This window comes from Podarcis cretensis (assembly GCF_951804945.1).
Source record: "Podarcis cretensis genome assembly, chromosome: 4".
Lineage (NCBI taxonomy): Eukaryota > Metazoa > Chordata > Lepidosauria > Squamata > Lacertidae > Podarcis > Podarcis cretensis.
This window is the reverse complement of record NC_137173.1, coordinates 181003-198784: the sequence shown is the minus strand read 5'-3', so window position 1 is coordinate 198784 and position 17782 is coordinate 181003. Positions and strand designations below refer to the sequence as shown.

Here is a 17782-nt window from a genome sequence, read left to right as displayed (position 1 = left end):
TAATTAAAGATAGGGCCCATAAAGTATTCCCAATCTTGTTCCACACTTCTTCCGAATCCAAAGGCCCCAGAAACTTTGGTCCCCTCCTGGCTCAAATTCATATCCCAAAAGTCATTTGATCCCCACATAGGGTGATCTCTCCACTTTTCATTTTCCAAATCAAGCCAGGCTCCCATCTCCAAAAAGTGGCTTCTCCTAATTACAGTCATGTAAGGCCTCAACTTGTAATTCTCCAATTGTCTCTGTAGGGTTAAAGCTCCCCCTTGCATCACTTTAACAACAACTTTCTCCTTCTCTGGTTCTTCAATTTGTTCAATTGAGAAAGATTCTTGTGCCGGATTCTTGTCGACTTCTTTACTAATGCCCACTTTTGTTCCCAAAATATCAACGCTGGTAGCCATGGCATCTATCTGTTCATGCAGCTTTCCCAACAGATAAAATGTCCTATTCAATTCAAGCGTAACTTTTTTCTCCACCGACATCCTTGATATGTCCAAGGTCAAAGCTAATTTCTCAGAGTTTTTATCTTTAGGCTCCCAGCTGCATTCTTGTGACAATGTTCCAAAACTCCCTCTAGAGGAAAGCAGTCTATCAATCCTTCCAGCACAGTCCCAAAAGTCTCAAAAGTAAATTAATAACAATTCCAATTGCCTTCCCTTCTTTTTAAACGCAGAAATGGACAACAGAAACAAAGTCTTTCTTTGTATCTTAACAGCTAGCTGTCAAATTTGACAGCTGTCAAACCTTTCTATTCACCGTCGATGGGCTCCTCGCGGACCTCTCCCAGGTTTGGAGACGTGACGCTTCAGTTCCTAAATTTTACCTTCTCCAGCAGGCTTCCCCTGCTTCCAAAGGGAGTGTAAGTGATAGTTTCAATCAGTGAAGTTTTAATCCTTTACGTAGAACTTTCCAAGACTTTAGTTAACAAACTCTTTGCTTCAGTCTATTTACAAAAGGGGGAGGTGGACTTCCTGTTTAGACCTTCCCCCGTTCCTTGCCAAATTTAATTGTTTTAAAAACGTAATTTCTCGTTCTACTCACGGGATGTTGTTTGAAATCCAATTGTCCACAAGAAAAAGTCAGCGCTCTCCGGCGACGGCTGTGCGGCTTCACTCCGTAAAAATAGCGGTTGATTCAAAACACCGCGCCGCTCACCCCACGTCGTTTCGAAGCCCCCCAAAAGGGGTTTCTCTGCGGGTAGGGGGGGCGCTCCTGGTGTCAGCCGAATCCCACGTTCCCAGGCTTCCTCTGCCTGGGATTTTTGAAGGGTCTCCGCCTTCGCCGCGGCGGCAAGACCCGATTTTCGCGGAGCGGGTTCCTCTCAGTCAGAGGAGCTCCGCCATTGCCGATGGCGCTAACCCGGAAGTCCCTGTTGAACCATTTTTGTCTTTAATTTCTTTTCTTTCTGATACATACTGGTTGTTAACAGTAAATGCTTACACATCTCTGGTTAGTAATTCCTTCTTTGCATGGTATTTGCTTTATTTCTTTTGGTTTTCAAGGAGGGCTGCACCCAAGAACAGAGAAGCCCACAGGAGCCGAGAGTCTAGCTGAGAGTATATAGATTGGGCTCATCCGGTCAACATTGTGCACTTAAAGCTTCAAAAAGCTTTTGATATACAGTGGTGCCTCGCAAGACGAAATTAATTCATTCCGCGAGTTTTTTCGTCTTGCGATTTTTTTCGTCTTGTGAAGCACGGACTCTGGAAAAGCTTCAAAAATCACCAAAGTCTTCAAAAACCTCAAAAAAGACTGCCACACCGCGTGCTATGAGTTGCTCCTCGAAGTGAATGCACGGTTTTAAGAAAAAGGAAACAAACTTGCAAGACAAAGGAAACAAACTTGCAAGACGTTTCCGTCTTGCGAAGCAAGCCCATAGGGAAATCCGTCTTGCAAAGCAACTCAAAAAACGAAAAACTCTTTCGTTTTGCGAGTTTTTCGTCTTACGAGGCATTCGTCTTGCGAGGTGCCACTGTAGTCCCTCATCAAAGACTCCTGAGTAAGCTTAGCAGTCAAGGAGTAAGAGGAGAAGTCCTCTTGTGACTATGGAATTGGTTAAATCACAGGAAGCAAAGAGTAAGAATAGATGGTCTGTTCTCTGAACAAATACATGTGTAATGTGGAGTGCCCCTAGGACCAGGATTGGGACACAAGCTTTTTAACTTGCACACAAACGACTCAGAGTTAGAGCTCCACAGTGGGGTGTCCAAGTCTGCGGACAATACTAAACTGTTCAGAGTTGTTAAAACAAGTAGAGACTGTGAAGAGCTCCAAATGGGCCTCTCCAGACTGGGTGAATGGGAGGGGAAATGGCAAAAAAAACTCATTTCTGCACGGGTCTGGGCATCTCTGGAGTGGCTCCCATGCTCTGTGACCAAAGGGGCAGGGAAGCCAGGCAGAGGAGAGGCCATTTGCAGGAGCTGGCGAGATGGACAGGCTGGAAGACCCCCTCAGTCCCCTGGGTGCTTCTGGAACTGCTGGGGAAGGTGCTCCCCTTTGGCCCATCTTCATTGTAAGCAACCGGTTGCTTTAGCTTGGGGCATTTTAATACAAGCAGCCTAGTGTTTCTTGCACCTCATTCCTTGGTGAAAAAGCCTGGCCAGGGTCCCATTCCCTCCCTCTGCTCTCCCCCCCCCCCAGGATCTTGTCTTCTACCCCAAGGACAGCCTCACCACAGAGCTCTTTGAGGCCTTGGGCCGGGCTGTGACTCATGAGCGCATCTCTGAGAGCAGCATATCCAGCGCCAGCCAGGCTGCTGCCGCCCTCTTCCAGTGGATCTCGGCCACCTACTGGTACCACTGGGCCCTGCTGGACTGGCAGCCGACCATCGCACGGCTAAAGTACTGCGATGCCCAGATCAACGCAGAGAAGGTGGAGCTGGGCGACCGGCGCCTGCACTCGGAATACCTGAGAGATGCCACCCAGCTGCGCATCAAGGAGCTGAAGCAGAAGCAGGAGCGCCAGGAGAAGCTGATGCACCAGCTCACCCACTCCCTGCAGGCCAAAGAGGAGGCCACCACCGTCGAGAGCTCCGTGGCCGAGCACATGGCCAGCTGGACAACTGTCACAAGGGTAAGAGGGGCGGGCGGCTGTCCGCCCATGTGTCCCCCCCCCCCGTGCCCTGCAAGGCGAGGGTGCCGTTCTCCGAGACTCAGCCCTCTGGCGCCTCTGCTTTCCTTCCTAGAACCTGGAATCCCAGCGCACTACTGTCTATGGCGATGCCCTCCTCTCCGCAGCCAGCCTCTCCTACCTGGGCCCATTCCCTCCGCAGAGGCGGGAAGAGCTGCTGGAGAAGTGGCAGGCGGTGTGTGCCGGGGCTTGGGGCCCCCTCGGGCCGGACGACGTGAGGCGGCTCCTGCAGAAGGAGCTGCCCTGCCCTGGCCCAGCTTCCCACAGCGATCTGCTGCTGGCTGTGCAACAGCCCCTGCATCTGGCGTCCCTGCTCAGCACTCCTCCAGAGCAGCGTCTCTGGGATCGAGTCCACAAGCCCAAGGTCCCCAGCAGCCGCCTGGTCGGCATGATCCTGCTCTCCAGCATCCACTCGCAGGCTCACCGCTGGCCTCTGCTGGTGGACCCCGACAAGCAGGCCTATGTCTGGCTGCTGACATCCAGAGCTATGGAAGAGGGTGAGTGGGGTGTGCGGGGGGGCGGGGTCAGGCACATGGCCTTGCCTGCAGGGAGCTTCTCATCCAACCCCTCTTTACAGTGGATTCTCAGGTCTATGCCATCTCTGACCTGGTGCCGGACATGGTGGAGCAGGGCAGCTCCATAGAGATCGCGGAAGACAACCTGGAGGTCCTGTCGCTCACAGACCCAGACCTGGAGCAAAGCCTCTGCAAAGCAGCCAGCCTTGGTGAGCAGAGCAGAGGAAGGTGGTGCCCTTGCCGCTGGCCGCCCCCTGGGAGGGTGCAGTTCTCTTTCACCAGCACCTCCAGGAGCTCAGGCAAATGTGCTGCTTGGCTCCCACCTCCTCACAGGCACCCCCGTGTTGCTGACGGACTTTGAAAAGAACGTCCCCTGGTGCCCAGCCCTCGAGGAGCTGATGCAGAAGGAATCGTTTGGAGGTGCCCTCCACTCAAAGTCAGTGGAGGACCTGGCGCAGGTGCCCCCCTGCTTCCGCCTCTACCTGTGCACTGAGCTGCCTCTGGAGGCTTTGGCTGCAGGTAAGGGAGGTGCCCAGGTGCCCTCCTGGCTCTCATCTGTGGAATCCCTCCTCAGGGAGCTGAGGTGGGTGGAGGTGGCTCAGCCACTCGCTGCTCACCCTGAGAGCGATCTTCGGCTCCCCTCTCAGAGAGGGTGAGAGGCTTTGGGGAAGCAAAGCTAGAGTCAGCAGATCTCTCGCCCAGCATTGGAAGCTGCGTTGTCAAAGCACGGCAGCGACCTACTTGGGTTCCCCAAAGTGGGGGGGGGGGACAAGAGCCACAGGTGCCTCCACCCCGCAGCCAGCCATTGGCGGAGAGTGGCAGGCAGGCGGGTGCCTGGGACGGCTGGGCCCTGCCTCCCGCCTGGCTCCTCTTTGCAGAGGTGGACCACGAGCTTCTCAAGAGCCTGAACGTGATTGACCTCAGCCTCAGCCAGGAGGCGCTGGAGGAGCTGCTGCTGGTGGAGGTCCTGCAGGCCGAGCGGAAGGAGATCCTGAAGAACCAGCAGGCCTTGCAGTTTGGGATCCTGCAGCTGGAGGGGAAGCTGGAGGCCACGGAGGTGAGGCGGGGGCTCCTGTGGCTTGGCGTGGGGAGGTGGGGCGGCCGTGGAGAGGCCGCTCAGCCCAGCCCCGTGGCCCTTCCTGCAGGAGGAGCTGGTGGCCCTGATTGCCCAGCCGCAGCGCTCTCTGCTGGAGGAGGAGAACTTCATGCCGATGGTGCGGCTGCTGCAGACGCAGATCCAGGCCCTGCACGCCACCCACCAGCACATGGTCTCCCAGCACCAGGACCAGGCGGCGCTGTGCAACAAGTACCGGATGGTGCCCCGCCTGGGCGTGGCCCTGCACCTGGCCCTGCAGCAGGTCTGCCGCCTCCACCCCTCCTACAGCTTCCCCAGCAGCGTCTGCCTGGCCCGCGTGCGTCAGGCGCTACTCTCCACCAAGCGCCAGGAGACCACCAAGCAGGAGTCGCTGGAGTCGCGCCTCCTGGAGCTCAGCAAGGCCATGCTCCACCACTGCCTCACCGAGGCGGTGCCCTGCCTGCGGGAGATGGACCGCCTCCTCTACCTCTTCCTGGGGGCCCTGGCCACGCTGAAGGTCTCTGGGGAGATCACCCCGCTGGAGTGGCTGGCCTTCTGCCAGGGCCTGCGGGAGCCGGCGGCCAAGGAGCTTCTACAGCCGCCGGCCGGGGTGCCTCGCCCCAGCTGGGTGAGCGCGGAGGCCTGGGAGGAGTGCGGCTTGCTGGAGAACGTCCCTGGGTTCCAGGGGCTGCAGGCCTCCCTGGCTCAGCAGGCCGCGCAGTGGCAAGAGTACTTCCGCCTGCGCTCCACCATGGTGGGGCTGGCCCTGTGCCCCAGCCACGCCCACCTCAGGCCTTTCCAGCGCGCCATCCTGTGGCGCATCTTGTGTCCCTCTGCCATGAGCAGCGTGGTCTCCGCCCTCACCGCCTGCTTGCTGGGCTGGTCTCTCACCGAGGAAATGGCCATCACCTACCCGTACTCCTACAGCCGGGCCAACAAGCCCATCATCTTCCACACGCCCTCGGCCAGCTCACCAGGCTGCTTCATGCACCCGCTCCTCTGGATCCAGCAGATGGCCACCCAGCGGGGACGAGGGGTGAGCCGGGCACAAGGAGGGGAAGGGGCAACGGGTGCAGCTGTCAGCTGGGTCCCTCTGGGAGGACAGAGCAAGTAACCAGGCCCCACCCCGCAGGGAAGTGTGGTAGTCATCTCCTTTGGCACCCCAGATGCCTGCAAGCGGGTTTGGCGGATGCTGCCCATCTGCAGCAAGAGAGGCAAGTGGCTGGTCTTGACCAACTGCCACCTCCAGGAGCACTGGGACCCCGACTTGCTGCAGCTGCTGGACCAGTTGGTGAAATCCTCAGGTGAGGCGGAGGGAAGCAGCGGGAGGTGTCTCCCTCCCCCCAGCCAAAGCCCCTCTCACCTTGCCCTCTTTTTGCACAGGCAAGGTGCCAGGGGGAGGCCTTGAGATCCACACCAAGTTCCGCCTCTGGCTCATTACTGCAGCTGACGCCCCTCATTCCATGCCAGGTACCAGGCCAGGGAGGAGGGAGGGAGGCTGATGCCGCAGGGGGGCACAGCCAGAGGGGCTTCTCCACACCCTGCCTACCCCTTGGGCAAAGTGGCGCACTGCCCCCCTTTGCATCTCTCTCTCTCCCAGGGACCCGCTCCCTCTTGCTCATTGTCATCTGGGCTCTCCCAGTGCCACCTGCCTCTGCAACTTCTCATGGCCTCTGCTGTGGTGCTTGATTCTCTTCTGTGCCAACAGAACTCCTGAAGCGCAGTGCCACCTCCCTCTTCTGCGACATGCCACTGGAGCTGAAGGGCATCCTGGCACGCAGCCACTATTGGCTGCAGGGGCGAACCCAGAACCTAGACACAGAGCAGCGGCTGCCCCTCCTCGCCCTCTATGGGGTCCTGCTCTACAGGCAGACCTATGCCCAGTGGACCCAGGCAGAGACATACCTGTGGTGAGTGAAGGAGGTGCTCGCCCTGTCCAGCAGCGAGGCAAAGGGCCTGCCAGTACATCTCATGGGAGCTCGGAAACTCCTCCTCTGCTTTATGCTACTTGGAAAGCACCCTGAATCACCACCTGTGGGCTCCCCATTCTTCCCCTGCTCTTGGAGCTGCCTGTGTGGGCTAACAAACCAGTCCTTGCCCACAGGGTTGCCACAGAGGGGGCTGCTGGCTGCAGGGGGGGGGGGAGCAGAGTGGGAAGCAGCAGCAGCAGCAGCGGATGAGGGCTTGGTTCTCCCAGCTGACAGGCAGCCAGGGAAAGGCTGAGGGCTTTCTCCCTGCAGCCCTTTCTGGCAGCAGCAGCAGCAGCAGGAGCAAGACCCCTTACCTGTGCCTCACAGAATTCCACAGGGCTCCCCAGAGCAGGTGAACTGGAGGGTACCCGGGACGCACCCATGGAAGCTGCCAAGTAGGATGAACCTAAGGAGTCCTGCAGCAGCTGGATCAGGCCAAAGGGGCTCCATCTAGTCAGCCTTCTGTTCTCACAGTGACCAGTCCAGAAGGTCCTGAGCAGGAAGGGACACCATGAGCTCATTCCTGCATTGGCCACAGCAGTCCAGACCCCACATGTTAGGGGTTTCTTTTGCCCCAAAGTACATCACTTTTCCTTGAGCTGTATTGCATTTGCAATAAAGCAAGATGAGCGCCACAACCCCAGAGTTGTCCGCTACTGGACCTAATGGTAAGGGGTCCCTTTACCTTTACCTTACATCACTTTTCCTTGCATTGAATTGCATTTGCCATTTTGATAGCCCCTTTGACCAGATCCCTTTGGAGTTCCTCATAATCCCGCTGGAGTTTAATCACCCTGAACAATTTCGCATCAACAGCAAACCTGGGAACCTTACTGCTCACACAACCCTCACAAAAAAAGTTTAAAAGTACAGGTCCCAGCATCAGTCCTGCACAGCACAGAGGGTGTAAGAGCCGCCGCCTGGATCAGGCCATCTAGCCCAGCCTCCGGTTCCCACGTGGCCAACCAGAGGCAGAACAGGAGCCCCAGAGCCCTCTCCCTTCCCGCAGCTGGCCCAATGGTGGAGGAAGAGGATTGCCATTGTGGCTCCTCTTTAGAGATGGTGGCCGCCATTGTCTCCTGCGAGAGCGAGGGCCATCGTCTGGCTGTGTGCTGCAGGAAGAACTTTCTTTCATCTGCCCTGAATCTTGGACATCCACGAGTTTGAAGGTTAAGGGAGAGGGAGGTTTTCCCCTTTCCACTTACCGTGTGCCATGTTGCCCCTCAATTTTGAACTTAAAAGTCCCAAATGCTGCCCCCTTTCCTTGTAAGGGAGTCGCTCCACCCCCTCAGGGGGCCCCTCCTGAATCTTTTCCAGCTCCGCAATAACCTTTTTGAGGGGAGAGGAGGTGCCCAGAAGTGCATATAGTTCTTCAAATGTGGGCACACACCAGATTCCTGAAACGGCATGATGATACTGGCAGTTTTATTCTCAATTCCTTTCCTAATGATCCCTCGCATGCAAATTTCCTTTTTCATGGCTGCCACACTGGAATACTTTGTACATCCCACAATTGGGAGAACCACCTATTTATTCTTACTTCCTGTTTCTTAACCTGTTTCCCACTGATCCCAAAATGAAGTTTACCCAATAATCTTTCATAGAACCAGAATTGTAGGGGCGTCCCAAGGGTCCTGCAATGCGGGAATCACAGCTAAAGACTCCTGCTCAAGATCCTTCAGTGAAGGAGAGGCCCGTCCCCTGCCCAGGTCTTCTGTTCCACTGTCCAAGGGCTCTTCCTCTCAGCTGCTGGGACCCTAAGAAACTTGGGAGCAGCCCCCCCCCCCCGGGCCAAGACGGTCCTCACTCTGGCAAGCCAGGAGTGTGGTTTTTGCTCTGACTCTGCCCTGTGCCTTGCAGGAGCCAAGGGGAAGTGTTGGCCGGGCTCAGAATCCAGGAGAGACTGAGCTGCCTAACAGACGGAGCCCAGGAAGCCCTGCAGGAGCTGGCCGGTATGGACACAGGGCTGAGTGAGGGGTTCAAGGGGGCAGCCTGCAAGAGCCAAGGCCTTGAAGGCCCCCTCCGAAACACGGCTGGCTCTTCTGCCTCTGCAGGGACCATGCTCTATGGGGGCCACATCCTGGACAGCGGTGATGCCCAAGTGGTGCAGAGCCTGTGCCAGGCCTGCCTGGCTCCTGCCTCCCCTCCCCTGCAGCCACCCTCCAGCCTCCAGCAGCTTGTGGCCACAGTCGTCGGCTGCCCCAACCCAGGTGAGAGAAGATGGGACACCCGCAAGCGGGACTCAAGCACAAGAGCCACCCCCCCTCCCCGCCTGCTTCCTCCAGCTGTGGGTGGCGGCAGTGGGGGGCCATTGTGGGGCCCTTCATGAATTGGGAAGAGCCTGTCGGTGGGGGCGCTGGGCGCTCTGCTGATCCCCCTCCCTTTCCTTGCACCCTGTAGGGAACACGGATGAGGAGGCGGCCGCCGCCACCCAGGCCGGCATCGAGCAGCTGCCCAGCCCCATGGAGCCTGCCGGGATCAGCCTGTGCAGTGCGCTGCAGCAGCGGATGCTAGCGGAGCGGAGCCAGGCCTTGCTGCTGGCCTTGCAGGCCTCCCAGGGCCTGTGGCAGCCCCGCCGGGCCCCCTGCCGCCCGCCCGCAGGTGCCCTGGAGCAGCTGCTGCGGGACGGGATCCAGCTGGTGCAGGAGCTGCAGGAGCAGCTGAGCGAGTGCGGCTGGGAGGTGGGCTGGAAGGGGTGCCCCCCGCAAGGGCAGGCCCGCCCCCGGCCGCGCCCCCTGCAGCGCTTCCTGCTGGAGGAGGCGGGCATCCTCCTGGCCCTGCTGAAGCAGGTGGGCCGCGACCTGTGCTGCGCCCAGGAGCGCCTGCAGGGGGAGCCCTGCTCCTCCCGCCGCTGCAGCACCATCCTCTACCACCTGAAGCAGGGCTGCCTGCCCAGCCCCTGGCTGCCCTACGCCCTCACCGGCCCCCAGGCCCCCCCGGCCTGGCTGCAGACGCTCAAGCAGCGGACCCAGCTCCTGTGCAGCTACTTGGGCTCCATCAGCGGGCCGCTCGTGGCCCACTACCAGCTGGCTGCCTTCCACCAGCCCCGCCGCCTCCTCCTGGCCGTGCTGCAAGAGAGGGCTCGCGTGGAGAGGCAGGAGCTGCAACGCTACCAGCTGCACCAGCAGGTAGGGAGGGAGGGGAGGGCGGGCATGGGGGTGGGCACAGGGGCAGGCCCCGGTCCCTGAGCGCCCCCTCCCTCTTGCCTTCCTTTGCCAGGTCCTTCCGAGTGGGCCACCCCCCACCAGTGCCCCCGAGAAAGGCATCTATCTGAGCGGGCTGGAGCTGCGCCATGCCTTCTGGAAGGCCCACAGTGGGCTGCTGCAGGAGAGCCGCACGGCCGAGCCCTGCCCGCTGCCCACAATCTGGATCCAGGCCGCCCGCCTGACCTGGGACATGGCTTCTGCTGGCACCACCCCCAAGCTCACAGCCAACAAGTTCCTGTGCCCCGTCTACCTGGGGGTCCCCGATGTCCCTGTGGCACTGGGCAGCCAGCACGTCATCCTGCACCTGAGCCTGCCTTCCAAGATGGCCCCTGAGCTGTGCCTCCAGCAGCGTGTCCACGCCGTCAGCCTCCTGCGCTGGGAGGGGGACAGCAGCAGGGGGCAAAGGCAGCGCCCTGCCCCCTCCCCCAGAGCCCCCTCCCCAGGACAGCCCCCGCCCCCCTCCCGGGCTTAACCCACATGACACAGAGAAAGCTATGTACAGAAATAAAGTGATATATTATTAGTGTGTACAAAAAGCAGACTTGGGTGCTCTGCCGCTCTGCCAGCCGCCCAGGGCCCTGCAGCCAAGCTATAAATAAGGTGCACGGCCAGGCACCACTCACTCGCGCCTGGGGGGATGCCCGTCCCGCAGGCCCCCCCTGCCAGTCCAGCCCTCCTCCTCATTTCAGGTCCACGTCAAAATCCAAAACAAGCAGCTTGGTCTCCTCGGTCCCATTGCGGCTCCCCACGGCACACACCAGCTTTGTGTTGGAGGCCCGGATGCGCCAGACCACCCCCCCGCTGCCGCCACTCTCCAGCGCCACCAGGTTGCGCACAAACTCGCCCGTCTTGAGGTCCCACAGCTTGACGGTGCCGTCGTCTGAGCTGGTCACCACAAACTTGGAGCTGAACTGGAGGCAGGTGACGGCACTCTGGTGCTTGCTGGGACCTGCAGAAGGGGGGCAAAGAAGGTGAGAAGCAGCCATCAGCTGCCATGCCCAGTCGCCTCTGCCCAGAGGGAGAAAAGCCCTCCCCCCCGGACTTTGTGAGGGCCAATGGGGAGTCTCAGGTTCCTGCAGCCCAGCCAGCTGCCCGCAGCACCCACCTTGCAAGGTCTGAAGGCACTGGCCCGTCTTGATGTCCCAGATCTTGACCGTGGAGTCGGCGTTGCCAGAGACCAGGATGTTGTCGCGCAGCTCCATGCCGCTGGTCAGGGACTGGTGCCCCATCAACGTGTGCAGGCAGTTGCCGCTCTCGGCGTCCCACACGCGGATCGAGGTGTCCAGGGAGCCGCTCACAATGTGGGTCCCATCAAACTGCACAAGAGAGGGGTGGGAGGAGTGAGGGGCTGTGCGACTCAGGGGGTGGGGAGGGAAGGGGTCGGGGTCCCTCACCTGCAGGGAGTAGACGCGATTGGTGTGGCCTTGCAAGGTGTGGATGCAGCTCTCCGTCTCGGGGTCCCAGACCTTGACCGTGTAGTCGTAGGCGCCACTCACCACCTTGTGCCCGTCGTACTGGACACAGCGGACGGCGGCCACGTGGCCCATCAGCACGTGCAGGCACTGCCCTGTCTCGATGTCCCAGAGGCGGAGGGTGGCGTCCCGGGACCCACTCACCACCCTGTTGAGGGAGGAGAGACAAGCAGATTGAGTCCCAGGCAGGAGGGGCAGGAGGCGTCCCTGGAGCGGCCTTGCCCCCCCCAACCTACCTGCTGCCGTGGAGGTGCATGCAGCGCACAGTGGAGGTGTGCCCGTAGAGGGTGTGCACGCACTCGCCCGTGTCCGCGTTCCACACCTTGAGGGTGCGGTCTGTTGAGCCGCTGATGACGATGTTGTCCCTCATCTGGGAAGACCAGACACCCCCCGTGTGCCCCACCAGGGTCTGAACGCACTGTGGGAGGAGGAGGAGGAAGATGCTCAGAGCCAGGAAGGCGGAGCCACAGCCACCCCCGCCCACAGCACCATTTCCCAGACTCACCTCCCCGGTGACAGCCGACCACACCTTGAGCGTGTTGTCATCTGAGCCGCTCACAATGCGGTTGCCACAAAACTGGAGGCAGGTGATGACATGGTCATCGTGGCCCTTCAGAACCTGGTCCAGGGAGAGAATTAGCAGGCCAGCCGGCATTACCCTGCACCCCCTTTCTGCGGTTGAGGGAAGGGGCGGCTTCCTCCCCAAGCCCAGTGGCCTTGAGTTCTCCAAGGCTTGAGACCAGGCCCAGCGGTCAGGAGCTGGCACCAAGCAGGCGGACTTCAAATTCAGCAAGGGCTGGAGGTTCAGCAACAGTGACAGCCCCAATTCAAGGAACAACCAAGTCTCTCCCCCGCCCCCATCCCGCATTTGTGAATAGCCAGAATAATTCTACCTTCTGGATCTTCTTTGCCAGAAGTCAAAGGTGCTTGCCTAGTCCACCTAGCTCAGCAGCAGCAGCAGCAGTATGGGGCACATGTCTGTCCCAGCCCACCACTGAGCCCTGGTCCCTGCCTGGTATTGGGTTGCTCTTCCTCCAGAGCCTGCTCTTTGGTCCCCATCGTGCAGCCACCCCGGAGATCCCAGAGTAGTGTCTTAGCCCATGACGAGGTGCGTAAACCCCGCACCACGTCACCCCAATGGTGGGGGTCAAGGGAGGTCCCCTACCTTGGGGGGGCGGGCATCCCCGCCACGCCAGTTCATGTCGATTCGGTGCTGCCGCAGGAAGGCCAGTTTCCAGGGGCTGTACATGAAGCCTGGGCTGAGCAGCCGGCGCTTGCGCAGACTCAGGGGCTCCTCGATACCTGCAGGAGGCAGAAGCGGCTGTGACAGGGAGGAGGCCCAAGGGCAGCCGGGAAGCAACACCGGGCAGGAGCTGAGCCTCACCTGCATCGCGGCACTTCTCCCGCCACAACAGGTTGTCCTCGGCCAAAATCCGCCAGTAGCGACAGGTCTGCGCCGCCCGGAGCAGGTCCCGCGGCTCCAGGAACGAGAGCACATAGAGCGCCAACTGCAAAAGGGACGAGATTTCCTCCCGTGAAAGGCCTCCCTGGGTGCAAATGGCAAGCCAGGCATGGAGAGCACGGGGCTGGGCTGGGCAGCTTCGCACGTCCGCCGAACATCTGAAGCAGCCGTCCAGTGCTCCTCCAAGAAGAGAGCTGGATCAGAGCCTGTGGTCCACACCCTCCTCCCACACAGCAGCTGTCAGGGCCACTGTGGCCACGCAATCCCAAACTGCTTCACAGCCCACAAGGCCTCTCCTGCCTTTCCAATCCAGCACAGAGTCTGCGGCTGAGCTCCCTGTCCTGACCATCTGGGCCAATCTCTTGCCCTCCAAACATCCTCCTGCCACTTCTTATTGTCCTCCTTGCCACTCCGGTCTGATTTGGCTTTCTTTGGATGTGTTACAGAGGGCTCCCTATGACACAACTTTTGCTCTAAAAATGGTAGCCTGCACCTCAGAAGGGAAGTTCTGCTTTGGACTGGAGAGGCAGGGAGAGAGCGTCCGTTACATTAGCTCATGTATGTGGACGTTCAAGCGAGCTAAATCCATTGACCGCTGTCTCTTCTCCCCCTTGACATCTTTGACAGCCTCCCCTTAATGCTTGTATATTTAAAAATTAAGAAAAAGGAACTTTTGACTGAAAGTGCTCAGGCCATCTGCCATTTATGACAACACCATTTAAAACCATTTAACAATCACTTTCAAAAAACCAAGATTTTGTACTCTGCATCTGTTTACATTTTAAAGCCTAATTTGAGCATAAAGCCCAACTTTTGCCTTAGCACCCAGAAATCTTTTGGATCCCAGAGGCCTGATTTCCCTGCCCAATTACCACACCCCCACTTCCTCCTCTTCTCCATCACTTTCTGCTGCACATTGAGCAGCTGCCTTGGAGAGACAAGGCCTGGGACACCCGCCTCTTGCTCCTGGCCAGGCTCTCTCCTACCCTCCCTCTCTGGGGCTGATTTGCTCTTCCTCCCTCTTGCAACGCCCTCTGCTGCTGCTGCTGCTCCTTCTCCTCTTTGGCAGGAACTGAACTCTGGCTCTTAGCTTCTCACCAGGCCTTCAGGTTCTCCGATAACTTTGATTCTTGCCGTTAAAAGTTTTCCAAGGCCTTGTAATCAAATCAAATAGCTCCTTCTCTGATGTGTCTCATCTCCTGCTAAAGCAACTGGCTCTACTCAATTTTCCTGCTGGTGCCACATTTGCACTTCAGATAAAGTTCTCTTCTTCCAGCTTCTCTCTGTTACTTCATCCTAGTGTTTCTGTGAGTTTTCATGCACACTTTAAAAATGTGTAGTTGGTATGAATAGTTCTGACTCTTATTTGTTTTAGACACAGGTAGGTAGCCGTGTTGGTCTGACGCAGTCGAAATTTTTTTTTTTAAAAAATTGTCCAATACCGCCTTATAGACCAACTAAGTTTGTTCTGGTATAAACTTTTGTGTGCATGCACACTTCTTCACTTCTTTTACAACTACCTATCGTGTCCCCTTGTCCCCCCTCTTGACTGTGGCTCAGATCCTGACCTCCTGACCTGTTGCTCAAGGCTTTCTAACAACACCCTGCAGGCTCATTCTCCCACCAAGACCTTCAGCCAACAACTCCCCCCTCGGCTGCCCTGCATTCTTCCTCTGAGGTCCCCCCCCCCCACAGGATACTCACCTCTTTGGGCAGCAGTGATATGAAATCGCGCTGGAATTGGGGCTCGATCACTTGCATCATGTGCTTGATCTGAGGAGGCTCACAGCGGTCAATGAGCTCATCCAGAGCCAGCAGCTTCTCTGGGCCGCTCCAGTGCTGGTGGGAGAAAGGAGTAAGGGGAGATCAAGCGCAAAACCCAGAATTGCAGCCCGTCTCTGCGCCAGAACCAAGGCCACAAAGCAGCCCATAAAAGCAATCAAAGCAAAAGCTTTGTAGTTTTCTAAATGTTGAAACACCACCAGTTCATCAGCTCACTTTTAAGATCAAATCCCTAAAACAAAATAGGAAATGAGAAACACACCACAGCACAACATCTGCCAAATGCCCGGCTCGTGGAAAAAGGCCTTTGCTGAATGTCGGAAGGTCAGCGGCAAGCCAGCCAGAAAGCGCAGCCCTGCTCTGCGTCCAGCCCAGGGCCTCATGCATCACACACAGACACAGGCGCCTCTGCCTGCCGCTCACCTGGAAAGTGCGCAGCCAGTCCTGCAGCTCAGGGGGTGGTGTCATTGGGGGGACATGCCGGCAGCGCGCCTGGCCTGCCTTGGCGTTCCGCAAATCCCCAAAGGTGGCCGTGGGGCTAGCGACACAGGGGCCCAGCACTCTGGAGAGGAAGCAAGTGTGTCAGGAGAATGCCATGGCCAGGGGCCCAAGTCAAGAGTCCTGCTGGAGACAGACCCCCCCTGTCTCCCCCGGCACCTTGCAGGAGCTCCCAAGCGCCACCCGCCACCTCCTCACCTGCCCCTCTCGGAGCCCTTGCACAGCTTCTTGCCAGGTGACTGAGCTCTGCCATCCGGGCCGCTCTCTGACTTGCGCTTCATCTGCAATGCAAAGAGATGGGGCGGAATGGAGTCACACGGATCCAGAAAACCCTTCAGCTCCGCAAAGGCTATGCAATGCAAAGGCTATGCTACGCAAAGGGTATGCAATGCACGCAGCACCCCCTCCTGATGCACAGCGCCGCACCAGGTCAAGTGGGGCACCCTTCTTGCTGCCTCCACCGCACAGCAGCCATGCCAGGGCCCCCATGCCTCCTGCCTCCCCAAAAGACTGGAAGGTTCAACATTTTCTCTCAGAACACAGATCTACAAACTGTGCTTTGGGACAACAGCCTCGTAAGGAGAGGAGGTGGGGAATAAAGATGCAGCACGCAGCCAGCAGCCCTCTCCCCACCTGACGGCTTTTGCCTTTCATCCTTGGAGCCTTGATGGCCAGAACACACCTGAGAATCACAAGAGCCTGCTGGATGAGGCCAACGGCCCATCAAGTAAAGGTAAAGGACCCCAGTTTAAGTCCAGTCAAAGGTGACGATGGGGTGCTGTGCTCATCTCGCTTCACCCTGAGGGAGCCGGTGTTTGTCCGCAGACAGTTTTTCCAGGTCATGTGGCCAGCAGGACTAAACCGCTTCTGGCGCAACGGAACACAGTGACGGAAATCAGAGCGCACGGAAATGCCATTTACCCTCCTGTCACAGCAGTACCAATTTATGTACTTGCACTGGCATGCTCTCAAGCTGCTAAGTTGGCAGAATCTGGGACAAAGCAACAGGAGCTCACCCCATTGTGCAGATTCAAAAAGGGATGTGAATGGGAGTGTGGTCTAAACCACACTGACCCTCTTGGGCTTGCTGATCAGAAGGCCCGTCCAGTCCAGCCCTCTGTCCCCACAGTGGCCAACCAGATGCCCATTATGGAAACCCCCAGGCACAATCTGTGCCCAAGAACAACACTCCCCCCACCCCTGGTCACCTGTCCAGCATCTGGTTTCAGAGGCATCGCTGCCTCCTACTGTGCAGGGCAGAGCATGCTTAGCCATGGTGGCTAGTTGCCCCCAACAGCCCTTCCTCCATGAATTGCAGACTTAAAATCTGCACAGGAAAATGTGCTCCGATGAAGATGGCATTAAATGTAAGTGCTCCCACCCACTTGTTTTGGTCAGCACAGTCCCTTGGCTGCACCCCTGAGAAACGCTCAGCACAAGCATTGATGCCACAGACATCACCCTCCCTTCACCCTCCTCCCTTCCTGCCAGCCTCCCTCCTGGGCCAAAGAGAAGACCAAGCCGAACACTTGCACAGCCCCCTGGCATGGACACTCTCAGCTGCTGCTGCTGCTGCACCCCAGCGCCCCAGTCCTTCCTCTGGGCTCCTTTCCCCAGGCGTCTGCTGGATCTCCTGCTCTGCCGGGGGTCTCCCTCTTCCCCTTCTCTCCCCCCGCAGCCCCTTCTTCACCTTGGGCCGCGTGTGCCGGATGAGGCCGCCGCCCTCCGTCCGCTCCAGGTAGTCGATCCAGCGCTCGTCCACCGTGTAGTAGAAGTAGACGTCGCCGTCGCCGCCGCCGCCGCCGCTCTCCTCGCCATCGCTGCCGCTGCCGCCGCCGCCGCCGCTCGTCTCGTCCTCGGAGTCGGGAGCCCCCGGCGGGCAGGAGCTGCCCGGCTCCTCCTCCGGCTCCGCCTCGGCCGCCAAGCAGGCCGGCGCCCAACTCTCCCGCTGCCCGGGACGCGGCGGCGGCGGCGGCGACCGACCCGCCTCCTCGTCCGGAGCCTGCGAGGGGAAGCGGGCCGCGGGGTTCAGCGAGCCTCGGCTTTCTTCCGCCCGCCGCCCCCCGCCCGCCAAGGTCGCCGCCGAGCCCACCTCGGGCGCGGGAGCCGCCGAGGAGGAGGAGGAGGACGACGACGCCGCCGGGCGGGCGGCGGCTCGGGCAGGCTCCGGCGGCGGCGGCGGCGAGCAGGTCATCCGCTGGCTGTTCAGCTCCAGGATCCGCGCCGTGATCCCCTTGACGTGCAGCAGGTCGTCCAGGGAGGCGAAGCCCTTCAGCTCCTGGGGGGAGGGAGGGGGAGAGGGGCGCCCCCGTCACGCACCGCGAGGAGGAGAGGAGGAGCCCCCGCGGGGCCCGGGGTCGGGGGGGGGGAAGGGAGCGGGCCCTCGGACGCCTGGGTCCCTCGGACGCCTGGGTCCCTCACCTCCCTCTTGCGCACGATGCCCCGGGCCCGGCGGCGCCCGATCCCGACCAGCGCCCGCTCCAGCTCCGCCACGCAGGCCCGGTTGATGTCCAGCTTGCCCCCGCCGGGGCCCGGCCCGCCCGCCGATCCCGACATCGCCGCCGCTGCCGCCGCCGCCCGGACTCGGCCGGACTGCGCTTGCGCCGGCCACGCACCGCCGCCCCTCCCTCAACTACAGCCCCCAGCAGGCATTGCGAGACGAGACGAGACACT

At 59.3% G+C, this 17782-nt stretch overlaps 2 protein-coding genes across 3 annotated transcripts in view; one reads left to right on the top strand and one right to left on the bottom strand.

The window, feature by feature from the left end:
• Positions 1–10399, top strand: part of DNHD1 (dynein heavy chain domain 1) — a 48449-nt gene extending 38050 nt beyond the window's left edge. The window contains exons 31-43 of one of the 2 annotated variants that reach the window (XM_079973208.1): positions 2641–3072; positions 3185–3626; positions 3707–3853; positions 3978–4163; positions 4523–4701; positions 4790–5755; positions 5852–6023; positions 6103–6189; positions 6428–6629; positions 8550–8641; positions 8744–8899; positions 9090–9817; positions 9909–10399. In XM_079973208.1, coding sequence (XP_079829334.1) covers positions 2641–3072; positions 3185–3626; positions 3707–3853; positions 3978–4163; positions 4523–4701; positions 4790–5755; positions 5852–6023; positions 6103–6189; positions 6428–6629; positions 8550–8641; positions 8744–8899; positions 9090–9817; positions 9909–10367 — 4248 coding nt within the window. In that variant the 3' untranslated portion in view covers positions 10368–10399. Of the gene's footprint in view, positions 1–2640; positions 3073–3184; positions 3627–3706; positions 3854–3977; positions 4164–4522; positions 4702–4789; positions 5756–5851; positions 6024–6102; positions 6190–6427; positions 6630–8549; positions 8900–9089; positions 9818–9908 lie in introns of both variants that reach the window. The other variant, XM_079973207.1, reaches the window with a different exon arrangement.
• On the bottom strand, positions 10393–17686 carry LOC307214797 (F-box/WD repeat-containing protein 7-like). The gene is made up of 12 exons (XM_079973811.1): positions 17531–17686; positions 16800–17387; positions 15308–15390; positions 15035–15173; positions 14534–14668; positions 12752–12875; positions 12533–12669; positions 11873–11986; positions 11604–11785; positions 11290–11515; positions 11001–11211; positions 10393–10844 (listed from the first exon to the last, which is right to left on the bottom strand). Exons 1-12 carry the CDS (start codon positions 17663–17665, stop codon positions 10576–10578), a joined length of 2343 nt encoding a protein of 780 aa, XP_079829937.1. The 5' UTR covers positions 17666–17686; the 3' UTR covers positions 10393–10575.
• Positions 17687–17782: the final 96 nt, after the last annotated feature.

Excerpts from the sequence above, each read along its gene's own strand:
- LOC307214797 (XM_079973811.1), bottom strand. The coding sequence starts at position 17,665 with ATGTCGGGATCGGCGGGCGGGCCGGGCCCCGGCGGGGGCAAGCTGGAC. Across the intron at positions 11,987-12,532 it reads GGGATGCCCGCCCCCCCAAG|GTTCTGAAGGGCCACGATGA; the intron begins GTAGGGGACCTC and ends TCCCTGGACCAG. Across the intron at positions 11,516-11,603 it reads ATGCACCTCCACGGCAGCAG|GGTGGTGAGTGGGTCCCGGG; the intron begins GTAGGTTGGGGG and ends CTCCCTCAACAG.